The following is a 25,261-nucleotide window of genomic DNA, read 5'->3' as shown; positions in this document are numbered from 1 at the left end:
TCCTCTCTGAACTAAGCACCTCTTATTTCATACTAAGAAGTATTTTCAGTTCATTTTAAGTTTTATGGATTTCAGTTTCTTCAGTCTCAAACTGTAAATAGCCTAGCACTCATCAGAAACGTGAATATGCACAGTATTTAGCAGGGAAACACAACTTGGTCTCCTGTACTGCTTCAGTGTGGACCTGTGGAAATTTTAGTACATCTATTTCATGATTAAAAGTTAGTTTCAGGGGCTGAACACATATCAGAGTTCATATGGTACAGACATTACAATGCTAACTGCATCTGAATTAAGGCATCCCAAAACTCTGAAGTAGGCATGAGCCACAAAAACAAAGGATCTTTCAATACCACAGTTTTTAAAGTAGCTTACTCACTGACGTATTTTAAAAAAAACCAACCAAACAAAACTAAAACCAAACCACCTCAAAATGTTTAAGGAGCAACAGTTAAAATTATGTACAACAAAGTAAGCAATTACTAGCACTGTTCCAGAAGCTGAAATGCATATGAACATGTTATGATTCCATGAGAAATGTCACAAGCATGGTGACAAAGAATACATATACATATCAAGAGCAGAATGCTACCATAGCCTTTAAGTAAGACACTCTATGGGCTGTTCATTACATAGTAATGCTGAGATGGAGAAGAGTTATTATATGTTGTGTACTTTTTAGATACTGTTATAAAATAATAACACTTTTCTGCTATATAAAGGCACGCTATAAAGAGTGTAACTACAAAATAAAGTAAAAAGCATCAGTGAAGATACTGTAAAAGATTTTTACTAGTGTGCATTATTGATATAGTTTGTTAGCAAATCTGTGCAAAATACACTAAAAATTTCACTGAGAATGTAATTTAATTTATTATGTTTTAGATGATCTTAGAGCATAGGATTCATACCTGGATGTCTCTGTAGGACAGCAGCAAGTTTATTACAATGTCAGCAGACAAGACTTCAACATTATCCACTCGCTGTCGAATCCTTGCCAGCTCTGCTGCAAGCTCTTTGCCCGTGTAGAGGGTACGGGCCTTCCTGATGTCGTTCAGAATGGATTCCCGGAAATACTGGCTGCAGAGGAACAACTTCACGTCAGCAACTTGGGACAGGGCCCTTGCATTTGTTTTTCTGGCCCTGCAGCTCTCCCACAACGTATATGCGGAACATTTACTGATAGAGCAGTGTCAATGGAGAGATTCGGTCAAGCTAAATTATTAATTATCAATTTGTCTCAACAGAAGGCAAAACATCCCATCACCCTGAAGCAAGAGCCTGACGTTTATATTGCCAGCAGGAATATATGAATTTTACACAGGGGTACAAAATGACAACTCACCTTGAACTGGCCTGTGCCACCTTCAAGAGCTGAATGAATCGATCCACCAGGGGTAAGCATATAGGCCCAAGCAGCGACTCAAAACTAGGCTGCATCAGTTCTGTTAGTCCCTTCATAAAACTGCTATCACAGCAGTACACCTTGTTATGTGGAGTTATCATATAAGGAACAAATATGTAGTTACCAGTGCACATCTGTAGGGAAACAAGGTGCAATATTTAGGGCAGTTACAGTTTGACAAGCCTAAGCATCAAACAACTGTATATACTACCTGAAGAATTTCACCTGTTACAAAGGTAGATCTGCTGCTTACTTCAGCAAGACCAAGATTTTACCCATGAAGCCTAGGATTACATAAATTCAATTTTCATCTCAAATATGATATACACCTGAAATGTATTCTTTCAGATTTCTGAACTGCTTCCTGTAAGATGAGTCTTTCTAGAAGCATCATGTTGACCTTAAAACAGTCAGAACACTGGCTCAATAGCAAAACAATTCTGAGGGCACACCCTCGTCACCCCGAAGCGGCAGGCGGACTCAAGTGAAGCTGACATACACTCTTTTCAAGGTGACTGATGTTCGGAAGAGAGCAAGCACTCTGCAATTTAGTACAGCTAGGCTCACAGATGTTGAAAACAATAACACGAGCTAGTTGCCTCACAACAGGAAAACTGTAGAGCAAATTAATCCTCATATGAACTGCAAAATGACTCAAATAGTTTAGCATAACAAAGACAAATGAAATTCCCTGCTATGTAGCAAACCTTCCTGGCCAGTGGGACTTAAAACCATGCATATTTCAGAATAATCACTTATGGAATGTCTTAGTGTTGCCAAACTGTGTTGATTTCTACATATCCACGTACAACAGATACTTTGCAAAAAAAAAAAAAAAAAAAAATTTAGGTTTATCTTCCAGGAAAGAAGGAGGCAAGATGTCTGGTGCCTGTGGTATGTATGTGAGTACAGATTTACGCACATAGAAAGCTTGCTGAATATTTGTGGTTCTGAAGGGTCTTAACTATGAGCCAGCATACCATCAAAATCAGGAGGAGTTCTGCCATTTGGCTCTCAAAGCTCAGACTCCACTACTGAAGTGGCCAACAGCCCAGCAAGAAAAGCCCTAAGGAAGCAATTCTTGAGACCCATCATTTTGGTACCCCTAAATTACTTCTAAGGTTAATTACTTTCTGGCCAGCTGCTTCTGCTCTCCCAGAAGTCAATACACCAATGAAGACATCACTTCAGAGACTCCCCTGGCAAGCTGAGCTCCACGCATTGAGAGAGCAGTGACTGAAGAGTTTTCAAATGCCCAAGACCAGCTGTGTGTTTAAAACGTGCATTTTAACACGCATTATTAGATTTTAAAAACATGGAAGGATGGAGGTACTCTAGTGTGTATAATGTATGTGTACAGATGTCAGTAAACATATGTTTGTGTACAGATCAGAGACTGGCTACAAGGAGTACGGGAATTACTTTTTTTTTCTTTTTAATTACACCTATTATACTATGAAACTATAAGACCTCGCTATAAAGGCAATCCCATCCCCACTTCTGAAGGACTGTGACAAACTCTGTTAAATTTAACAAAATTAATTGATGCAGACATTTACATGAGGTCCATTGAGCTCAGCTAACCCAGAACTTGGTTGGAGATTACTGCATACACAGACTTGCACAAGGATGAATTTAGTCTTCCTCCCCCAACAACTGCAAACTATTACAGCTTAATAGCTAGGACATATTTTTCTGTGCATGAGTGTAGCAATTCCAAAGGAAACTTGAGAACTGGGAAGTGTGTGACAATATTTTTAATAAGCAATTAAGGAGTGTGCTGCTAGAACCCAAACCGCTCATCTTTACAATGGAGAATTGAATGGACACTTCTGCTCAAGAATATGCTAGCACGTAAGGCGATCACACCCTTTCAAGGGTGGATGAACCTTTGACCCTGCTAAAACCTAATAAGCCCCACAGTCAAAAGCAGAGAGGAAATTCTGAATTTGCTGGAACTGGTTTCAGCAATTACAGGACAAGGGTGGGCAGTGACTGGCACAGGAGTCACTATTAAGCACAAGGCAGACTGTTCTCCAACTTTCCTTTTTTAAACAAAGGAGAAAAAGTTTGGGAATTCAGAGCCAAGAGAAAGGGTGAAGTAGCTACAGATATCCTGGGGCAAGCATTTTACTTCCTAATGTTTACTCAGTACATTAAAAATAAATTCCAGGCTGCTTGCAGGAAGGCCGCCTCAGACCTCTGGCACACTGTTTCCAAAGCTCAGATCTTAATTAAAAATCAACCCTGAAAAAGGATGTTTCCAGCTTTTGAAATCCACAGAACTCAAAGTTTATCCTGGCATAATCGTCAGGCCACCTACAGAGACAGTACTAGAGTCTTCATAAATAATCCTACACGCAGGAAAACTCCTCTTCCTTCAGAGGCCAAGTGCTTGAGCCCAGTACTGAGCAAGAGCTCTTACAAACTGATCCCAAGTGCACCTTCTGTAGGAAGTAGGTATCTATTTCAGTGAACAAGAGCCAGCAAAAATTAGTTTACACTCATGTTTCCCATTACCTGAGGGGAAAAAAAAGCTGATTATAGAGCCTGCTATAGGAGACATGCAGACCCAGTAGCCTTTGGAAGCAGTGGAAAAAGAACTTAACAGCAAAAGGCAGGAGAAACCACTACGGGGGAAGAAAACAAAAGAAAATAAAATAAATTCACAGTTGCTCAGAGGGCCCCCAGGGTTCTCAGGGAAATGTCTCAAGGCAGAATCTCACCTTGATCCTTGGTGGCAAGTGGTGTGGGAACACAGTGGCCTTTCCCTCAGCCAGGGCATTAATTTGGTTGTTAACTTAACCTAGACAGTTATGTTTTGTGGGGAGTTCTGTATCTCTGAAACCTCTCAAATTTGGCTGAAATTAATCAGACAAGATGAAAAAGGCAGATACAGAAAGAGGGTGGAGGATGAAAAACAGTACAAGCTCTTAAGTTTCATTTCCTTAGGAAATAGGCTTTAAAAAAAAAAATAGAAAAACCCCACATGCAGCAAAGTTCAGAAATACAAGAAATATTGACCTAAATTTCACTTTCCTAGCTAAAGAGTACATTAGATATTTAACAGCTGAACCTGACAAAGGCAAACATGCAATAGCAATAGCTCTGGTACCAAAAAAAAAAAAAAAAAAAAAAAAAAAAAAATCAAAAGTTATATATTATTTACTAAAGGTGGCCGTGCAAGAAAGATAAGATAACAGTGACGGCCGGACTGCTCTTGTGTAGTACAGCCTATGGTCTCCCAGAAACTATGGAGAAACATATTTTGTCACCATCACAAATTCTAGCTACAAAGAGCCCAACCCTGACTGCATCTGGGCAATGATTGGGATGGGAGCCTGAGAGGACCAGGCTGTGGGGGCAGCAGCTGAGGAGCTACTCCAATGTCAGACAGCTCTAAACCTTCTTCCCCTAAGCAGAATGCATGACTTGCTTCTTTCCTCATTCCCAGTCTATGCAACCTCTGTCTCAGCTGCTTTTACTTCCTTTCTCAGCTTTCTTTGTCAAAATATAAGCTACACTAACTTAAGTCAGAAAGGATCAGGTTGTCTTTCTGACACACACTTCCCATCTGCTCACACATTGCTTTGCATTTTGACTTAGCGCACATTATTCCACTTGGAAGTTTAAACATATTCCTCTTATCCTATTAAAATCTACTCTGTAGCACTCCATCCCAACTCTGATCTCACAAACTCCAATATTGTTTCCTAACCCGAATTAACTTCATTCTAGATTCCAACTTTGCTGAGCACCCAAGACAAAATTGTTGTTTTCCTTTGACCCATTCCTCTGACTCGCCATACCATGTACAATGAAACTAAAAGAATCAAGCCATTCAAGAAAAATGGGCAATTTTTTAAGGAGTAACATCTTAAATCCAATTGCAAGATTCTCAGTTCTGTCAACATCCTTTAAAAAAACGTGAGTAGCATAAAGGCACTTCAAAAGTGGGTGGGAATAGACCACCCCTCAATCAACAACAGGTGCTAGAAGTTTCATTTTCCAACCCTCTTTCTTTATAAATTCCTCATTAAGGTTCAAAAGCTCAAATTACACTAATGAAAGTTATAAAGTGATTGCAGGTCACCTGAGTTGTAAACTGAAAAGCATTACTGAAAACATCAGGGGCTCAGACAGCCACGAGTGCCCACACAGATAGTTACTATGGTTCAGCCTGATGCACAAGAACTCAGGATATTAGATAAGGTAAACTTGGCCTGAGCTCTCAGATCAGCTGAACTAGTTATATCTAGGAGATAGGAACATACATATCTTTGAAGGCTTTGGGCCAGCACACTCAGTAACTGGCAATATCAGGCCACCTTCTGAAAGACTATCTGTGTCATAGCTCATTTCATCACACCGGTCAGACTGATCAGAAGACCGAAGCACTGGCTGGAGCCAGCTACACATGCATAAATGCTCACCACAAAGCGACAAAATCTATAATTCATTTTTGCAAATGTTTTAATTGGTTTCTGTTTCTCTAATGTCCTTTCCTCACTTACGGTGCAAAATTGAACAATTCCATAGTGTGTGTAACTTCAATTTAAATACAGCCATAAGATTGTCTTAATAGCTCTACAGTTAATGGAATTTAAGACTATGCCGCTCCTAGCTAGACCTACTGGTCACTGGAACATTAAGGACTTCCTTCGTGCTTGATATCCTTTCTCTACTTCTGAAAAGAAATTATTAGAGCAACTATTTTTATTTAAGAGATAACAAAAATGCATAGCATTTAGTTATATTTTAATGATCACAGTAAGAATATAAAACAGCCCTTCTTTCCATATCCTTCTCTAATACAGAACTGTTGCTTGTGAAAGCGGCAGCCTTTTGGAAATTCAATTTGGAGACAGTGTCTTACTAGAAAGAACATCATGCAATAAGGTAAACACTACTCTCTCCCCCACAAATACATCTGACATAGTACAGAAGATTCTGTACGCAAGTTGTACAGATAAAGAAGACATGGTGCTATACAAATAAGCATTTGAGTTCTGCCCAATTAATTCTCAGGTCTTGAATTTTACTTCAAAAGGAGGGAGAAAATCTGCAAAATCGCAGGAATCAGTGGTGTGCAGTCCTCTCGATTCCCTGAGGCTCTTTACTATCACTGTTCTGTTGGAATCATTTAACAGTCAAATATCCACAAACAGAAGAAAGCTGCCTTCAAAGACAAGAAGTGTCAAAGAAAACAAAAATCCCCCAAAACAAAACCATGATGCTTTATTCATGGATGGGAGAATCTAGCAGAATCCCATCTACTTGCTTAAGCTTCAGGTCAGCATCCAATCTAACTTTTTTTTTTAAATAAATAAGATCAGCCGAGGTAATAAAAATAGCCAGTATCTCTCACAGTAGGAACCGTTCTTCCTGCTGACTCTCCTCTAATTAAGATCAGTTTTTTTGCATTTCTCCTACTAGTTCTTTTGAGAAATGTCTGCTCTTATTTCGACTCTTCTGATGAGATTTTTCTTAAAGGTAATTCTCTGACTGCACATGGTGTTACATGTAGCAGATGGCAAAATCCTAAACCAAGTTATTAAATCTATTCCCTCCATCCCCCAAACACACAGTAAATCAACACGTGCTGATGTTTTAATGAATACAGACTCAGTTTGGGTTCACTTCAAATCCCACTCACATGAATGACAGCCTTGCTATTGATTTGAAAAGGAACATAAGTAAGCCTCACACCTCAAATGAACTGAAGCACAGAGACTGGGTCTAGTCTTTTAAATACTTCCCATTTTCTTTGGGAATATATTCTTTCCTTATATGCCCAGCAGTAACATTCAGTTGCAACCATGCCACATCCTGAATGCTTGTTAAAAAATCAACATACAGTCTATATGGTCCTTTCATCATATTCACACAGGGAAAAAAGTTCTAACTTTTTTCAAGGAAAGAATGTGCCAAATATATTAGTCAAAGAATTCAAAAAATGAAAGAACGAGCAAGACATAGTGATATAGCATAAATAACAATAAATACCACAGTTGTCATTATCAACAAAATATTTACTGAAGGTTACTATGTAGCATTTTTACATACTTGGATACCAAAAAAATCAAACTGCTTCCAAATCATTTATCAGCTGAGTGAGGAGTATTAAAAATATTTCCCTGTTTCCACAGTGAAAGAGACCGATAGCTAAAGACATCCTGTGGGATCTACAGTCTTCTCGCAGTACCTGCGTGGAGGCTCCAAGCTTGCAGACGCCCCTGGCATGCCTCATCCAGGGACACTCATTCTCCTGCTCCCACTGAAGGAGCGCTACACCAAACTGTCTCCCACGTTACACCTTAAACAGGAGGCAGTTAGGAAGGGCTGTAGAAAACCAGTAAAAATTACAGTCTCTGAATCCCCAAGTGTCAGAAAAGGAAGACTCTAATAAGAGTCCCCAGCCATATAGCATTTGCTTCATCACTACTGCCTACGGTTCCCATTGCCTCCCGATGGCAGCCGTACCATGGTCTCACACGCTGGGAAGCTCCCCAGGCTACCCATCACTCCAACCTGGTGCAAGCGAGCAGCCTGAACTGAAAGGTGAGCGCTGTGTCGAGGTGTTACTTACTGCAAGTGGTTGCAAACAGCATGTATAATGCATGCACATTAAACTTCCTCAGATTCAGCAAGAAGTGAAATTAAGAAAAACTGAATAAATGGCCATTTGGAACCCGACTTGCAGCTTTTCTCTAAAGTTAGTAAGACTCAAACCAGGGAGAACTAGGATGAAATAAAAATTGGTGAGCTAAAACAACCAAAGTACAGCCATGCACTGTAACCTTTATACCAACATCTCCTTGGGACTGAAACATTTTACTAGTAATTTCTAGAATGCCTCTGCTGCTTGGTTGACCTCAAAAATCAGATAACAGCGAAAACTAAACTTAAGCTTTCAAATATCAAAGTAACTGCCTCCTGTCAAAGTATCGCTCCCTGTAAAAATATATGTTTTTGGTATTACTGCAACATTTGGAAAAGGTCCAACTAAACAGCTATAAAACCACATATAACAGGAAATGAGCCTGTGTTATCTTTCACGGCTCTGCCCTGACAGGCTCCAGGCAGCTTATCCTAGCTATGCAACGTTGTATTGACTATTATTAGGAAGCACAAAAATCCAGTCAGAACAAAGAACAAAACAGTTGGTAATGGATTTTTTTTTTTCTCCCCACTAGTTTTAGGGATACAAGGTTCAGGAAAAGCAAACACAAGGCATTTCAGTTAGACAGATATATATAGATACACACGCGCGCGCGCTTGTTTTGCAGCCTTTTTAATCCCCTGGTGCCAGGGATACCATTGTCCTGTTACAGCTGATGTTTGCGTGCTATTAAAAAAACATGTTCTAAACTCCTGGTTTATTCACATGTGAATTTCATTTTTTTTTCACATTTGCAACCTCACATAATCATTCATATGACTATTTTTGGTAAGAGTGGGCATCGCAGTCGTAGCCTCTCAAGGACAGCACCTTTGTCATACCCACTTATCCAAGAGTCTTACTATTTATGAATAAACATGATTTTCATGAAGCAGGAATTATATTCAATAGTTAGGCATGCACCAACATTGCGAAAAGTCTACTTCCAGGTAATCTGGCTGATCTCATGCCAAAAAATGAGGAAGAAGGAGGGGAAAAAAAAAAAAAAAAAAATCAGTTGCAGATCTGCTAAGCCAGTTTTACTGACTTCCCTGTTCCAATCCCTGGGGAAATACTTCCTCCCAGAAAAGATGTTATGTGGGTGTGCTTGAAAACATCTGAGACTCTCAAGGAATACATTCTTTTCGTGGCATACATTGAAACATTTCTAAAAGTGATAAATGACAGTTTCACAGCCACCTATCCAAATTTAAATGGAAAACAGAACAATCCTTTCTCAAACAGATGAAGGCCAAGTTATCATACCTCTCCTTGAGCTTCAGGGACTGTCATTCAAAAATAGGACAAGAAGACAACATCTCCACTTTATCCTACTATACAAGTCATCTCCTGCTGGTTTCCTGCGAACAGAGCTCTTCCCCCTGTCCTCCCAGGGACATTACATTAGTCACACACCATTTTCCCTAGATCCTGGGCCACCAGAACAAAAATACAGAACCCAATACATTCATTTACAAGAAAGGCCTTACTGTTCTCTTTCGTTTTGTGTAAAGGCCTAACTGATCATTTACCCCACTTTCGTTAGAGAAAGGCGAGAGATTTTTAGACTAACACATCATTCACAGCATTCTGCGGGTCTCTGAAAAGCACCTTCTGGTTAAGAGTTATACAGAAACTCCATATGCAACCCTCTTTGCTGCCTTTTTTTTTAATAAAAAAATACTATGAAACTTAAAACACAGCATTAGGGCCAAAGCTTGCACTGTTTTTTAAGCCACCTTTAGAAACTCTATCAGCTATAGACTGCATCTACAGACTATAGCTATACAACTGCATCCTTTTCAAAGAATCATGTTTCATACTGGCAGAAGTCAGTACTTAATCCATGAATTTCACTGTTAAATAAAGAAGTAAAACCAGGAATACTGCAGTTTTTATGGCAGTTTTAACACTGTGGGAAATAAAACCTGACCAATTTCTAAAATTAAAAACTTCATATGCCCCTTAGAAAAGTTTATTCAAATATATGGAATTGTACAGCATACACATAGCACCTCAAGATATCTGCACACCACTGACTAACCGCTATAAAATTATATCTTAGCATATATGGCTACCAGTAAGTCCCGAAGCGAAGCCAAGAACAACTCAGCATGCCAGATAATATATTCTGACAGGACCGGCCCTGCTGCTCCAGAACAAACCACATTGAGAAAGCAGCGTTTAGTCAGAGGTCTGCCTCCCTTGAACTTGGGAGTGAAAAAGGGAAGGGGGATTTGCAAGGCCGACCTCAGAAACCAGAGGGATTCCAAGGTGCAGAAACCTACTGTTTAATGACTAGCAGTCACAGACAGACTACCGGGATCTGCACTGCACTAGGACTAACAGGCTCCAGGACGCAACTTCCAGAAATAAATGCACACTCTCTCTTTACAAATATATGTATTTTCATAGCTGTAGCCACAGGTTTCTAAAATAAGCATCAGTTTCCAAATAACTCTCCTTTTTAATAAAGTATTTTTTAAAAACACTGAAGAACACTGTACAGAAAAAGGCAACAACAAAAAAAAACCCAAAATGACACATGTAAATGGTGTGTAAAAACATAACAGACAAGTAAAGGCAGCAAGGAAAATACCACTGATAGATGGAGGCAAGGTAAGAAGTGAGCCCAGTACCTAGCAACAAAGTGATATACACAGATTTGCTGCTAGGATTTCCAGAATTCTGCATCTAACTCTATAAAATACAGTAGGAGAGTGTTAAATGATTCAAGTGGAAAACATAAGATAAACAACATTAAATGGAACAGAAGTTTGGAATGCCTAGAATTCAACTGGCACCGAGAAATCATACTTACATTATTCTTCTGGCAAATAATTTCCTGGAATAAAAAAAGAAGAAACAACGTTGGTATCACTGAACAACTACTAGGAAAGATCAGTATGACTTTCTAATACTAACGTTTACAGACACATAACAGGAAAAGACTGGTTGGTAGATGTTTTCTATGCCTGTCAAATCAACATGAATCAAGTATTGTCCCAGGAGAGACAAAACGACTACAGAACCAAGTAGATACGTACATCCTATATATACACAGGAGCATATGTAGTGTGTGCATCTGTATATACATATATATATACATGCACACATGTACGTACCACTCCCTATATACATTTTCCTAGAGGGATACGGTCCAAAAGTTGACTATTAATACACCTCTACTTGTATTTGAGAAGTTAAATATAGTTAACATTTTGCTGCCAGCAGAAGAAACTGAAGAACAACGAAGCATTATTTCTATAAAGTCTTAAAATATTCCAAAACTGGTTGAAATTCACATTGCTCTAGTAAGTCTGATGCAAAGAATGTATCTTCACATTTTACATGTGAAGTTTCAGAGAACAAGCAGCCACAGCACACACAGATGGGAGGAGCTGGTTCTTGCCCACTAATCTGGGTGGTACAGCCCAAGTGTGAACCACTTGTGGACAGTGACCTTGCTTTCAGGAAGATTTGTCACCAAGTTCTGATCCCAGCAACCGATAACCCTGCCAGATTTATCAGCCAGCCATACTAAACCTCTGCCACTGGGACCGCTGAGCAGCTTCATCTACGCCACAGCATGAAAAACAAACACAGCACCAAACCAAGGCACCTCATATTTTCCATGTTGCGCAAGTTCCATAAAACTGCTCTTCCCCCTGTTAAGGGGGCATGTTTCACACACGACTGTTGCTAGCTTTCAAAGTGTGGGGCATAAATACGATAATATACGTAAGTATATGAACTTATACATGTACATATATAGAACCATAGGATGGTTTGGGGCGGAAGGGACCTTTAAAGGTCATCTAGTCAAGCCCCCCCAGCATGAGGGGGTCATCTAGTCAAGCCCTGCCATGCTCAAAGCCCCATCCAACCTGACCTGAATGTTCATATAGAGGAGTATTCCACCAGCAAAAGTTTACCTACATTGCTTGGTACCCAAGTTAAATCATGTGCTGCAGTTTTGTGTTTCCTGCATTTCCATGATCATTTTCAGGTTTTGAATTCACCACCTTCTATACAAGATTAAAACTGCACACACACTCCTGCACTGGTTCTCCTCTATCTGCTGGCTGTAACAAATACAGGAACAAACGTGGCCTCAAAAGATGCCCAGGCATGCCCACAGCTACTTTTTTCAGGCAGTCACTAAATAATACGGAAAAGGTCTTGCTCTCTGACGACCTTCCTGCAAACAATCAATCAAAAGCAGAAACACAGGCCCAGCTCCAAGCTAAAGCAAACCAAAGAGAGTCTTCCAGTGGGCACTGTACCGGTGGCCACTGGGACATCCAAGCCTCCCTGTGCGGAACTGGGCTTCCACTGACATCAGTGGGATCCCTACACGTGACCTGTTTGCAAAGTCCAGCTCCTAAACCAGTAAAAAGTTCTCCCAAGTGCCCAAGGAAGCCTGGTGCCTCACTCCAAGCAATTTTCAGTGGGAGTTGGGTATTTGGCTCCTTACCCAGTACAATGAAATTGTGCTCTGCTTATACTGTAGATCATTGTACTTGCATAATTGAATTCAATCCACAGAGAGGTCTTTTGTCATTTAGCATTTTATTTTTAGGGCTTTTATCTGTATACTCTTTGTGTTGGAAAAAAAAAAAAAATTGGATTGCAACTAGTCCAGTTGGCTGCGAAAATCTGGAGGGAAGAAACCGAGTTCATCAAGGTATGCCCCCTCCCAATAGAGAGCCAAGCTGCAACTACTGGGACAGAATCAAAACCAAATACCCTGCACTAGCCAGAAGCAGTGGAAGCAAACCCTCCATGAGAGGCGACAGTGCCCAGATTGCAGTCTGACTCACCAAGCTGCCTACTAAAATGCTTCTTTTCAGCAATGCCTAGAATGGAAGTGCAATAGCATAAAACACCTCCTGATCAGAGCCAATGAATCTGAGGGAGGGGAAGTATTGGAAAAGACTGCCATCCAAGTTGCCTGCCCTCCCCCACCCCTATGGAAGTTACTAAACCTTTAGTAAAGTTAGCAGGAGGAAGCAAGTATCAGCTCCTTGGCTGACACAATTCACAGCCCCACAGATTACCTTAAACCAGCATCTTGACTTAAACTAACCTACCGTACTGTGAACTGTGGCCCTGAGGACCAGGCACAAGTTTTGTTTTTACTAACTCTGCTATGCTGCTGGTAATCTCCAGCACAGCAATCCTGCAGGTACCTGATGTAAACAGCTGTAACTCAGCAAGACACACCAGAGCCCATCTGGGGCTCCATCAGGTTTGGCCAGAAAACTGCTACTTTACACAGGAGCTAAAAATTAAGGATTATTTTGCTGTCCCCTACACACTACCATTCTCACCCGATTGTTATTACTGTAACAATTTACCCCAAACACCAGTAACACCCTTGAATGACAAAACCATGTATTTTAACCATTAATAATATAAACCCATTAATTTCTCACCTGAAATTTGTCAAACATCTGTTTCCATAAAGAGCCCTTTAACACCTAGATATTTAATGGACTGTGATAAAGTCATCTAAATCTTTCTCTTGGGAAAACTAAACTGAGTTTTTCAGCGTTTCACTGTGGCCATGTTTTCCAGGCCTCAGAAAATTTTTGCTATACTTTTGTGAACCACAAGTGGTGTCTGTATTTCCTATGGAAACAGAGGACCCATTTCAAGAGTTGGACCAACTGTGACCTCCCCCCAACGCACCCCATTTTTCCATTCAAAGCTACCTTCAGTGACTGCAGAGACTCCGTGTTTGTATCACAGTAGAGGATAATGTTGTTAGCCATGCTGAAGCTCTCCCTGACTCCCAGGTGGTAGAACAGGGAAGGCTGACGGAAGGCATCACTCATCTCTACGACAGCAATATCTGCAGAAAGAAATGAAAAACTGTCAATGTCACACATTTCTGACAGCCAAATGCTTCTACGCCATGTCTCTTCGCACAATTTGCTTTGATAAGAAGACCCAATTTTAAGTAGGAAATAAGAGATCTAGAGGGATTTCCCCATTTTAGCTGTTAAGTCTGAATTTCGAATATACTCAGCAGGATGTGGTTTAATTTTCTCTTTTCTTTCTTCCTTCCTCCCTCTTTTTTCCTTTAAATGAGACATTTATTTCCTCAGGTAAAAGAGGTAAAACATCACTAATCAAGAAAAGGCAAAAAGTTCACTGGGTGCTGTGGAGAATAAAATCTGTTTGGTTAATCTACACATGATGATTGATGACCTTATAAAAAAAAAAAAAGAAAAAATTTCATTTTAAGTGTATTTTCACCCTCTGTGCAAGTTGCAATAAAAATACATGCAATATATGTATGTCACTGCAGAACAGACTGTATAGTTTCTGTCTTAGAACTTTGGAATAAAACAGCTGTAAACTGAAAGAAAGACAAAAGTAAAGTTCCAATACAAATTACCATTCAGATCTATTTTGATTCATATAGAAAGACTAGAAAGAGAGAAAAGGACAAGGTACAGCAGAAGAGAAGGAAAGAGGGAGTGAATATGTAAAGCCATAGAAACCCCCACATAAGCAAGAGCTTTATTGGGCAGAGAATTCTGCTCATAATAAATTTTACCTGCATGAATAAAATTAAGCGCATGCACAAATGCTTACAGAACAAGGAATGTAGTCCACAATTTCTCTTAAAACGCGTGTTTCACTTGCCCAGATTCATACCAATGTAAAAGTAAAACAAGAGGCAATTACAAACTGTCAGCAGAAATAGTTAAGGCTTCTATTATAAGAGGCAGCACATTTCCACTGCAAAAGTCTTGTGGGATCAAGAGAGCAAAACAAGAAAACTGACTCATCTCCACCTCTCCTGCAAACACCCTTCTGTCTCTTCACCCAATTCAGTTTTTTATCTTCTTTCAGAAGACGACGGGGCGGGGGAAAAACAGAGAAATGTAGTTCTGTTAAGAGCAGAACAAAAAAAGCAGCCTGGTTTCCAGTGTCTCTCCCTGCTTTCCCGTTCCTGTGGATGCTTTTATGACAGAAGACAGATAGCAAGACAAGCTCTGTAGGCAAGAAGCTTACATATCCTCAAATTTCTCTACTCTAACGGATCTAATAAGAGATTCTACCTCTAACCACAACTTTCACCTTGCCTATTTCCTTAGATCATCAAAACTGTAATGAAGATATTAAATAAAACATAAGCCTTGTGGCCATGCTCTCAACTGGGAAGGCAGCAAGGGTGTCTCTCCAACTTGCTGAAAAGGAACATCTTTGAGACATCTACTCTTCAGTCAAAATTTACTGTAACTGGCCTACAGGCTTAGAAATTATTAAAATGCTTAAGAACGGATAGATACACATAGGGGGATGAACAGACAACATTTGCCTATACAAGCTTAGGCTCTTCAAGAAACAAGATTAAAAGAGAGGAGACTAACATGGTATAAAAAAAAGGAATTTTTTTCCCCATCAAAAATCAAATATTAAATTATGTTCTTGAAAAGTTTCATAATTTGTGTTCTAAGAATCTCCCTCTGTCCAATTTCACATAAATATCTGCAATATGGATTCCATCAAACACATTTTATTGAAGTAAAAAAAGGCAGTGTATGGCTAAGATCACACACATGCTGACTTTCATTAATTTTAGGAAACTGAGACATCACAAAAGCCAAACTAGAATAACAATATTGCTACTATATTTTGTTTGGGTGAGATTAGGGCTTGTTTGTTTATTTTCTTTAGGAAGTTGCCATAATACAAGCTCTATTTTTAACTACTCTTATTCATAGAAAAGTCTAATATTGAGCAACTATAAGTATATGGTACACTTCTGTTACAATGAGCAGGAGGAAAATTTGCGCAACTTGCCATGACTTAATTCTCAAATCTTGCAAGATAACGTGCTCTTACTAGCGTTGCAAAACTGTGTGTGTGTGTGTGTATTACTGTCAAGATCAGCTGGCCAAATCCATTTAACATAATTGTTAGAACAGATCTGACTCAGGGCCACGCTGTAAGAAATGTTCTTGGGTCCTGTCCCATCCCTATCATAGCAATACAAAAAAAAAAAAAAAAAAAAAAAAAAAAAAAAAAATCAAAGAAAAGCCTTGAGTTACTTAAACAGAGGAAGGAAGGATCACATAAATAAGGAAACATTTGTAAGAAAAATTACACTAAGATACTGGTATAAACTCTGTCATGGTATTTATATTTCTTTTGTAACTAAAGGGGATCTCTTTACATTTTAAGACTTCAGTGAAATCCACATCTTCTGGATAATCTCATTTGATAAAGTAGTATCTTCCTTAGAATAGGTCTAACTTCTATGAAATTTCCCTTCTTGCTGCAGCAGTTATATTTTTAAGATGAAGTTGTCATTCATGACAAAGAGAACAGATTTCTAAAGTCCAGGCTAGCCCTCGGGGCTGGTATCACAGCGTTCAAGGGGAACAGCCCAATTCTTACCCGCAGTTCCAACAAGCCACAAAAAGTATGTGCACTTTTTAGACCAGGTGTCTATCCAATAAAAAACCCTATACCCTAAACCAACTCTTCTGACAGACCCATTTCTGACTATCTTCTTTCACAATGTCAGGAGAGAAACTCCTCTGACCAAAGGAAGGATCGGTGTATGGAGCACTGGTCAGGAATTTGGAAGTCAAATACAAAGCAGCAAATGGAAGCTCATTTAAAAAAACAAACAAACAAAAAAGGTAGTGGTAATAATTCCTAAAAAGCACCTGAAACGTACTGTCAAGTGCACCATAATGCAGCTAAATACTATATTCAGTTACATAAAGTACAATTAGAAGTTTAGCAGAGCTGAGCAAGAGGTTTTGAAGACAAATCCAACTCAAGTAAACATACATCAAAATTCTCACTAGTTCAGAAGAGCCAGGATTTAGCTAAGCCCAAAAGAACTGTTTGGTCATCAATACATAAGCTGCCAGAATCCCATTTATCAGGCTCTCACTCTTATTTCTGCCAGATTAAATTAATCTAACAGCCTGCTGCAATGAAAGATATGTTTTCCATTGACTGGAAAATACAATTTCACAAGTGGCAAAATGGTATTTCAATGAAGGTGGCAGAATTATCTCTACAGTTACACTGGAAAAAAATCCACTCATCAAAGTATTTGCAGTTTCAGTTTCAAGGCAAGTAAAACACTAATTGACCGAGTGCAGGAATCAGAGTAGAGCCCTCTCAACACCTAAGCCCTCAGAATGAAGCGCTCCGAAGACCAGGGACTGACAATTCACTGCAAATGCTCTTGCACATCTTCTATGTTGCAGCAAAGAAAGTCTCTTCAGGCTCCAGCAGACTAACGAGCAGGGTGGGTATGGAAGCACACTGCGCAAAACACGAGCACGACACAGGAAAGTGGAAGAACTGCAATTCCTGCAATCCCACAGGTTGTGGAAAAGAAATTTTATCCCTTACTTTGGTCTTGGGCACAAGATTAAATTTCGCTTTCTCTACCTCATGAAAGTGGACCTGGTTACAGATCACTGATACCATTTAAAGAAAACAGGGATAGTATGTTCTTTGCCTTTGCTAGTCATCTTTGACATTACAGCTAAAAAGTCTTATAATAAAACTTGCAGTAAATTATTGTGTCTTGCTAGTTTACAAACAATAAAGTAAGTCTAGCGACAGCCGCCTCTCCCATCTTCTTAGACAACTGGCATCCCCACATGGATGTGACTGAAGCGTATCACAAGCATGAGATAAGAGCTTAGCTCTGGCCTAGGTAGCAGAAGCAGCGTAAACGCAGCAGCAGTCACTTCAGTAAGCTCCTGGTGTCCATTTCCTAAACCACCCCGAGCTCTACCTGCCTGCTGAGAGCAGCCAAGCTGCCTGTAACGACGCTGCCTACCTACACCTTAGCTGGGTAACTACACAGTGAGCTGCAGACATAGCAACAACCACAGAGCAGTCACACTCTCTGTTATCAGGCTAACTAACATGGATACCAACAATAGCTCAAAAGACACCATCAACACATTCAAGAGAACAGAATACCACTACACTGGGAATCGGCTTCTTATTATCCCGGGAAACCAGATTCATGTGATAGAATTGGAGGCAGTCAACTTGATCCTTCTTCCTGGAGAAGCAGTGGAAAAGGACACATCTCTGTGAAGCCTGGCATATATTACAACTGCGTTATCAACAGTTCTTACCTGCAGTGTAAATCCACAGCTCTTTTTAAGCCATCTGTGCAAATACTGAGAACTTCACATAAAATCTCTACTAATTAACTTTTTTTAAGAAATGGTAAAAACTTAAGATTACACACGATGACATGATCAAGAAGGGTAAGTGTCCATTAGCGGATATAAAGCCCTTTGCTCTTGGCTATTACCAATGCCTTTAGTCACCAAGAAAGCAATAAATGAAATGCAGTGCTCAAAGTTCATCTCCTACTCATTGTTTAAAATACAACAGGGCAAAGAAGAATGTTTGAACAAATACTCTGAGATACCATACACGTACACCCTACTTTTTGATACTACCTGCTTACTACAGTGCTGCCAGGAAAAATAACGAATACAAACAGAGCAGCTATAAAACTAATGAATGTTTATATTTGCTATTACCTTCTGATTAATTGGTATTAAACACACGGCCACTGCCTCACATTCATTGTCCCACAATCAATCAGGGCAAAATGAAAGCCGATAACGGCAACTTCTGAGACAGACCGATATTTAGGGTTCTTTTCTACTTGAGGGTTAAAAGACACGGTAAGATACTCTTCTGACAGAGACAGGGGAAGAAAAGGGCTTGCAACAAAGTTTATTTCAGTGCCAGTCTGAACACTAGGTGTTTTTCATACTGCAGTAGCAGCTCCCCATTCAGCATAACAACAACGGTTTCGACAAGCCATGACGACATTTACTATTGGGTAAGCTTTCAGAAACAAGCAAACACCACCCTTATCTACTTCAGCTTCTTCATGGGTCTTTATGCTTGGCACGGATCTCCCTCTCTTTACCCAGAGATTGCCTGCATGAGGTCGGAAACCTGCTTTGGAAATCCCAGCACCACGTCAGCACAGCGTTGTATTTCCGGTTCATCCATGCAAACGGGAGCGTCACTGACTTGTCAGCACCACTGGCATCCGACATTTCCTGTCAAGAGCATCTCCTGCGCCGCCGAGACCGGAAGCACTTGATGGGAGCCACTGGGGTGAGAACACCTCAACGCAGGGGAATGGCTGACCTCCCAGGAAACCCATCCAGCTGAGCCAGCCTGCTGGGAGAGGCTCGCCAGGAAAAGAACTTTTATAAAGGTGCCTGAGGCTTGGATATGGCGAAGGAAAAGCAGGTAATGACCATACAGGTGAGTTAAATACGCTATACATTTAGAGGAAAAGCATTGTATTTGCAGAAGCTCCAACTGACGTGCAAAGCATGCGTGAGGCCATTAAGACAGAGAGAGATATGCAATAAACATGTGCTAGTTCTTATCTAGCGTAAAGCGTTATGGTTCAGGATCCTTATAGTAATCCTGGCTCAAGTAGTGTCATTTTTATGAAATGGAAGCAGAGATCCTGCCTCACTCAAGTACAAACCAGAGCCAGTCCTGCAACCTGCTCGAAGGGGAATTTCTGAGCGCACATTCCCAGCAGATGCAACGCAAGCCCAGCAGTCTGGTGGGTGTCCTTTCTGGATGCTGTGTAGCACAAAGTAGAGACAGAAATAACTAGGGCACCTAATGCTTACCCAAAAAACCAACAAGTTACCTTCAAACACAACAGTACCGTGTTACCCTCAGACTGGTATTAAGCCCACTGCTCCCTGAATAGTTAAACTCAGTTGAACTTCTCTTGACTTTAAAGGTGAACTTCTACAGCTAGACTCACAAGCAAAAGGTATGATTTCATTTCAGATACACTCTTCTAACAGCTAGCTGTTACTGTTAGGGGTGGTCCTGACCCTCCCCCACACGTTAGTATCAGATCTAGCGTGGTTAATACCCAACGAGACAACCGAGTAAGTCTATCTGTTGGCTTGGAGGGGTGGGGTGAGTGCGCAGGATCAGCTGCCTCCCGGATCAGTTAGATGATCTCACTTTCCATCTACACAATCACTAAGTCCTATACAAAGAAGGCACCAGACACCACAATATCTGCAGGGATGCCACAGAATACCTCCCTACTTCTGCTTGAGAGTCACATATTGTTCCAGTGAGTAAGGAAATTTTATCCTCCATACAGACATGGATGCAACATCCACTTGTTCAGGAACCCTAGATATAATGTCATCACAGGAGGAGGAGTTCCTCGAGGCACAATACAGAAAATAAACAAACACACACCTCCCAATCCACCTCATTACAGATACAAATTAAGCATCTATACCCATACTGACAGACTCTGTATGTGACTCAGTTTAGATCTCCAGGAATCTGCTCAATAACAAAAATAAATTACCTAATCACTTAAAAGGCAACCTTTCCTCTTTTTAAAAGACTGACAGTTGCTGATTTCTTGATAGATAAGGTAAGAAAGAACTACTTAAGCTGAAGGATGACAGTGTGGCACAAGAGCAACTATAAGCTGCCCCTGTATAAATTTAAACCAGAAATCACAAGAAAGTTCATAACCCACAAATCACAATGTTCCAGAGCACCTTCCCAAATGTTTAACCGACCCATGGTGTTTGCTCTGCTGTCACATGGGAGCATTGCAAAACCTGCACTCTCTCCCACAATGCATCAAGGTGCTTCTTAGAAAAACCTGTGTGAATCGATTCCTGCCAACTTTTGTAGCTAATTGGCTCAGATCATTCTCATAAAAGCAAGTGCAAGACTTCACCAAGCAGAACCATCCAGACAAGGGGGTGGGAAAAAACAACTGATCCCACAGTATTCTGAGAGGGCCTCTGAGTGAAACCGCAGCCTTGCTGACTGCACTACGCTTCAAGGATGTGAAGGGAAAAGAAACTCTTGCTTCTGTATTCCAAGGCTGATGGGAACAAAGCAGAGGGTACTTACCGAAATAAAACAGCAAAAGCTGGCAAGTAACTGGTAACACAAATAAAGTTCATCCAGATGTTAGAAAAGGAATGAGAAGGGGGAAAAAATGTAGATGACAAACATGAAGGGGGAGCGTGTAGGAATTAACACAGCAAACTACACAGCAAAATCTAAACAACTGTATCAATGATCTAAAGACAACTGGAACAATACAGAAAGGCTTTCTGCTGAAGGGAAAAAAAAAAAGAAGCAAGCTTGAGATTCAAAAAATCCACTCTTCTCTTGGCCCAAGACAAAGGACTGTGATGTTATCACATGATTCCAACGCCCAACAATTGAAGAAAACCCACTCTCAGCTTGATGCATGTGGGAGGAACTCAGGATTAGGCAAGAATAAAAGATGACAAGCAAACAAAGAGCCATTTATTTAAAAATAACCTCAATACGTTCAGGCTCACTGCATCTGTATCAATCCCAGTGAAACAGGCTCTCTCGTGCCAAGAACACCAAATACTAAATATTATCTCAACTCCAAACTTTGCATCAGAAAAAATACTCAGAGCTCAAAGAGGTAACTAAGGAGGCTCAGCTGAAGGCTTGAGCACATTACAGGGCTAACAAGTGTTAGGACCTGTACCAAATGTTAATGTATTTATAAACAATGTGCAAACACAAGAGCAGAAAAAGTCAAGGAATATAAGGCAAGCTGTAGCAACTCAGTACTTCTGGATTTAAAAGTTTTGTCCAGAGGATCTACATCACTGCAATTTTTTTGTCAATGAAAACCAAGCACTCCTTTGGCCTGGACAGTATCTTAAACAGACAAAAAACCCCAAACAAATAAATAAATAAGATGATGGTATCCGTGTGATTATTTTGGTTTTTGTTTTCATGTTATGTGCCTTTAAGACATGAGATGAAGGAGTGATTATTCATTCTCTGGAGAAGTGACTGAGACTACCCAAGAAGAAGGTACTTGTGGGATCACAGGTATGCCAACAGAAGAGCTCAGAGAAGATAGTCCTACAAAAAGCAAATGACCAGGCCTCAGAGGTGATGGAAAGATTTCCTAAAGTCTAAAGGAACTGTAGAGAGTTTGCTACAGCTCCAAAGGTACAGAATTCATTAAAACCAAGGCAGGAAACAACAATCCACCTCAAGGACAAGATGAGCAGGAGGAAAGTTGATCAAAAGTTCTTTTTATTTCCATTTATTCTGTTCTGTTTATTTCTGTCTTAGTGACCTGAAGTTTTCTCCACCTAAGAAGAGAATTATTCTAATAAAATCTGACTATTTTCATTTATAACATGGTTATATATTTGGCTTCTTTGAGCAGCTCACTGTGACGAGAATGTCTAGGCAGATCCACCTCCAAGCTTCAAAAACCAATGCTGGGTTTCATCGCAGCAGCTAGAGGGATCAGATCAACGCTCTGTTTAGCTCAACGTCTCCTCTCTGCCAGAAGCCAGCAGTCAATGTTGCAGAGATTGTAAGAATGGGGCAAATAAAGACTGACCTTCCTCAGTCAGCAATTCAGAGACATTTTCAGAAAATGTTTGAGTTAACTAGAAAGTTGAATAGCAACAACTAATTTAGTGCTCAGTGTTGTGTGAATAATTAGAGCTGCTTTTCTTCATATATGTTACTTTGCATTCACTATCACCGAACTTCAACTTTCCTTTACCTGCCCATTTGCCTGGTACCGTAAGACTTTCTGCAATTCTTTACAGCCAATTCTTTATAGTTTTGACGAGCCAGCACATCAGCAAACATTGCCATCATGCTGTTCAGCAGCAGCAAGTTTCCAGATCAGCTATAAATCCTCTGAAAAACCTAATTCAAAAAGAAAGTACTGAACAATCCTTTCACCTGCACATTTTTCTACTGGCAACCTTGCTTCATTGAAAAAACAATCTTCTGTTCCATTCCTTTAAGAACCCATTCATCGGAAGAGAGTAAAGATGTCATCTCCAGTCATTTTGTCTCTTAAAGAGTCTTCAGTAAGGTGTTCCATCAAAAGCTTTTTGACATCCCAATATACTGTCTTAAACAGATTACCCTTAAGTACAGGCTCACAAAAAAAGTGTGATTTCCCTCTACAAAAAAAGCCATGTCAACTCTTCCCTACTGCCAGATTTTATCCATGTGTCTATGCAATGCATTCTTTATTTGCATTTTCAGCCCATTTGTCCTATTGGTATGACATTATCATCTCCCTTTCCTATGCTGCTGACAGCAACTAAAGGCAGAAGTCACGCACCATAATTAACAGCTCAGCTTGTTTCAGCTGGAGCTCTCTGAGAACTTTTGAGTCATCACCACATAGTTCCTATGAGTTGTTACTGTTCATTTTATCAGCTTATTTTAAAACTTCTTCTGGCAATTTAAATCTGAGGCAGGTCCTCAGCCTTACCCCTTTAAAGAAAGTCTTTCTTAAGATCATAGCAGGAAAGCTGCATCTTTCAAGTCCTCCTTTTCCATCTTGACTGCATAGGATCCCTACCTTGCTCCCTGTTGGCAAAGCATTCAAGAATGCTTTTTTTGTAGTCTATCTTCAGCGAGTATTGCTCAAAGTCTTTTGGAAACTGTCTTACTAAGGCTTACATTTATTTTGCCATAGTTCATGGGTTTTTAACTTGGTTTCTCATCTGGACAAAAGTTCTCCTTTCAAAGGGCATCATTCCATTCCTTCATCCTCTTGGCAATGCCACCTTCTGTCGGTTACTTTAAAATATCTTTTAATAAGTAGCATGCATTTTCTGGAAGCAATTTTCCTTAAGATATCTTCGTGCTATCTGAAAGCTTTTCGTCTTTTTAGTTACTCCTTTCAATTTCTGGTTAAGAAGTTTGCTCATTTTTACACAGGTTCTAGTAGAAATGTGATCTGCACCAAGCCAAACTAGAAGGCTAAGACAGACTGAGGCAGAGTATGTAGACCCTTCTGAAGAACGGCAGAGCCATGCCCATTAAGCTGTTGAAAAAAATCCAGAAGTGTTTCTAATCCGAAGATGTAGGATGGGAGTTAACATTTCCCCATCTAGTGATACCAAAAATGGCTTAAACATACAAGATTTTTGAGCAGCAAGCACAGACTGAAAAATAAATACACAGTATTTCAAGACTATGATGAACCGCAGTTGGAATGCCTGTACAAAATGGGGATCTTCCCAGGCTTCCAAAAATTTGGAAGAAGAAGTATTCTAAGAGACATAAACAAACACATTTAACAAATGTCTTCACTTAGTCAAGAAAATATTTCTATCCCAAGAAGAAGATATCTCTCATAAATAATACAGTATTTGAGAATTTTAGGCCCCAAGTCTCATCATAACCAAAGGTACAAAACACATCTACCATCCCTGGTTCTTACCACCCTCTCCACAAAAGTCTCGACATTGTAGCATTTTCACTGCTGTGTCCAGTGTTTTCCCAGGAACAGAAAGACACTGGGGAAAACTAAATGCCCAAGGGCTTACCAGTCTCACGCACCACGTTTTCTGATAGAAAACGCCATCATCTCTTAAAAAGCGCACAAATCTTTATTCATTAGGCTTGATCCAGAAAGGACTACATTCTTAGTAGCTCTGCTGCAAAGTAATCATATCAGTTTTTTAAGAGAATATGAATTGTTATGAGAAGTCTCATCTAAAGTATCTGATCATAACTACTAAGCTGGCAATATGCTGTGTTGCTTAAACTTAAGGCTGGATCCAGGATTTGGGAATTCAAACTGCTCACTCCTACTTTTTGCAGTTTGCTCTTGAACATCGTAAGATAAACTCCAAGTTCTGTAAAAAACACACAATTTTTCCATATACGATGAGAGTATTCACCTATAATTCAGTGTCAAACTGCAGTGCAATACCACAAAGAACTGTGCAAAGTCATACTTGCATTCCCGACTTGTATGTCAACACAGCTAGAATTTGTCTGTGGCACCCCTTTGGAAAGCAACCTGAAGGACGGGAGGGGAACTTGTCCTGAAATGAGACTGACAACATTCAGTAAATGTGAGTATTTATTATCCCCTATGCCTAGGGGTGCTGAAATAAAGCGTAAAACTGTCTAGACAGCATACAGGAAAGAAGAAAAAAAAAAAATTTTGCACATACTAGCAGTCACAGAATGAATGAGCCAGCACTGTAGGCTACTGCAAAAAACCCCACATTCTGTACTGCATGAAAGGGAGTTTCATATGAAAAAACACAAGACCTCATTATCCTCCTCTACCTGGCACTCACAAGGCATCAAATGAA

At 40.0% G+C, this 25,261-nt stretch overlaps 1 protein-coding gene across 1 annotated transcript in view; it reads right to left on the bottom strand.

Annotated features, from left to right (window-relative positions):
• MAP3K5 (mitogen-activated protein kinase kinase kinase 5) overlaps window positions 1-25,261 on the bottom strand; it is a 107,463-nt gene that overhangs the window by 61,324 nt on the left and 20,878 nt on the right. The window contains exons 2-5 of the mRNA XM_082305798.1: window positions 13,784-13,923; window positions 10,888-10,911; window positions 1,346-1,539; window positions 912-1,080 (exon numbers count right to left, since the gene is read on the bottom strand). Coding sequence (XP_082161924.1) covers window positions 912-1,080; window positions 1,346-1,539; window positions 10,888-10,911; window positions 13,784-13,923 — 527 coding nt within the window. The remainder of the gene's footprint in view (window positions 1-911; window positions 1,081-1,345; window positions 1,540-10,887; window positions 10,912-13,783; window positions 13,924-25,261) is intronic.

The sequence above is a fragment of the Platalea leucorodia genome (genome assembly GCF_965183815.1).
Source record: "Platalea leucorodia genome assembly, chromosome: 3".
Lineage (NCBI taxonomy): Eukaryota > Metazoa > Chordata > Aves > Pelecaniformes > Threskiornithidae > Platalea > Platalea leucorodia.
This window is presented reverse-complemented; position numbering and strand designations above follow the sequence as displayed.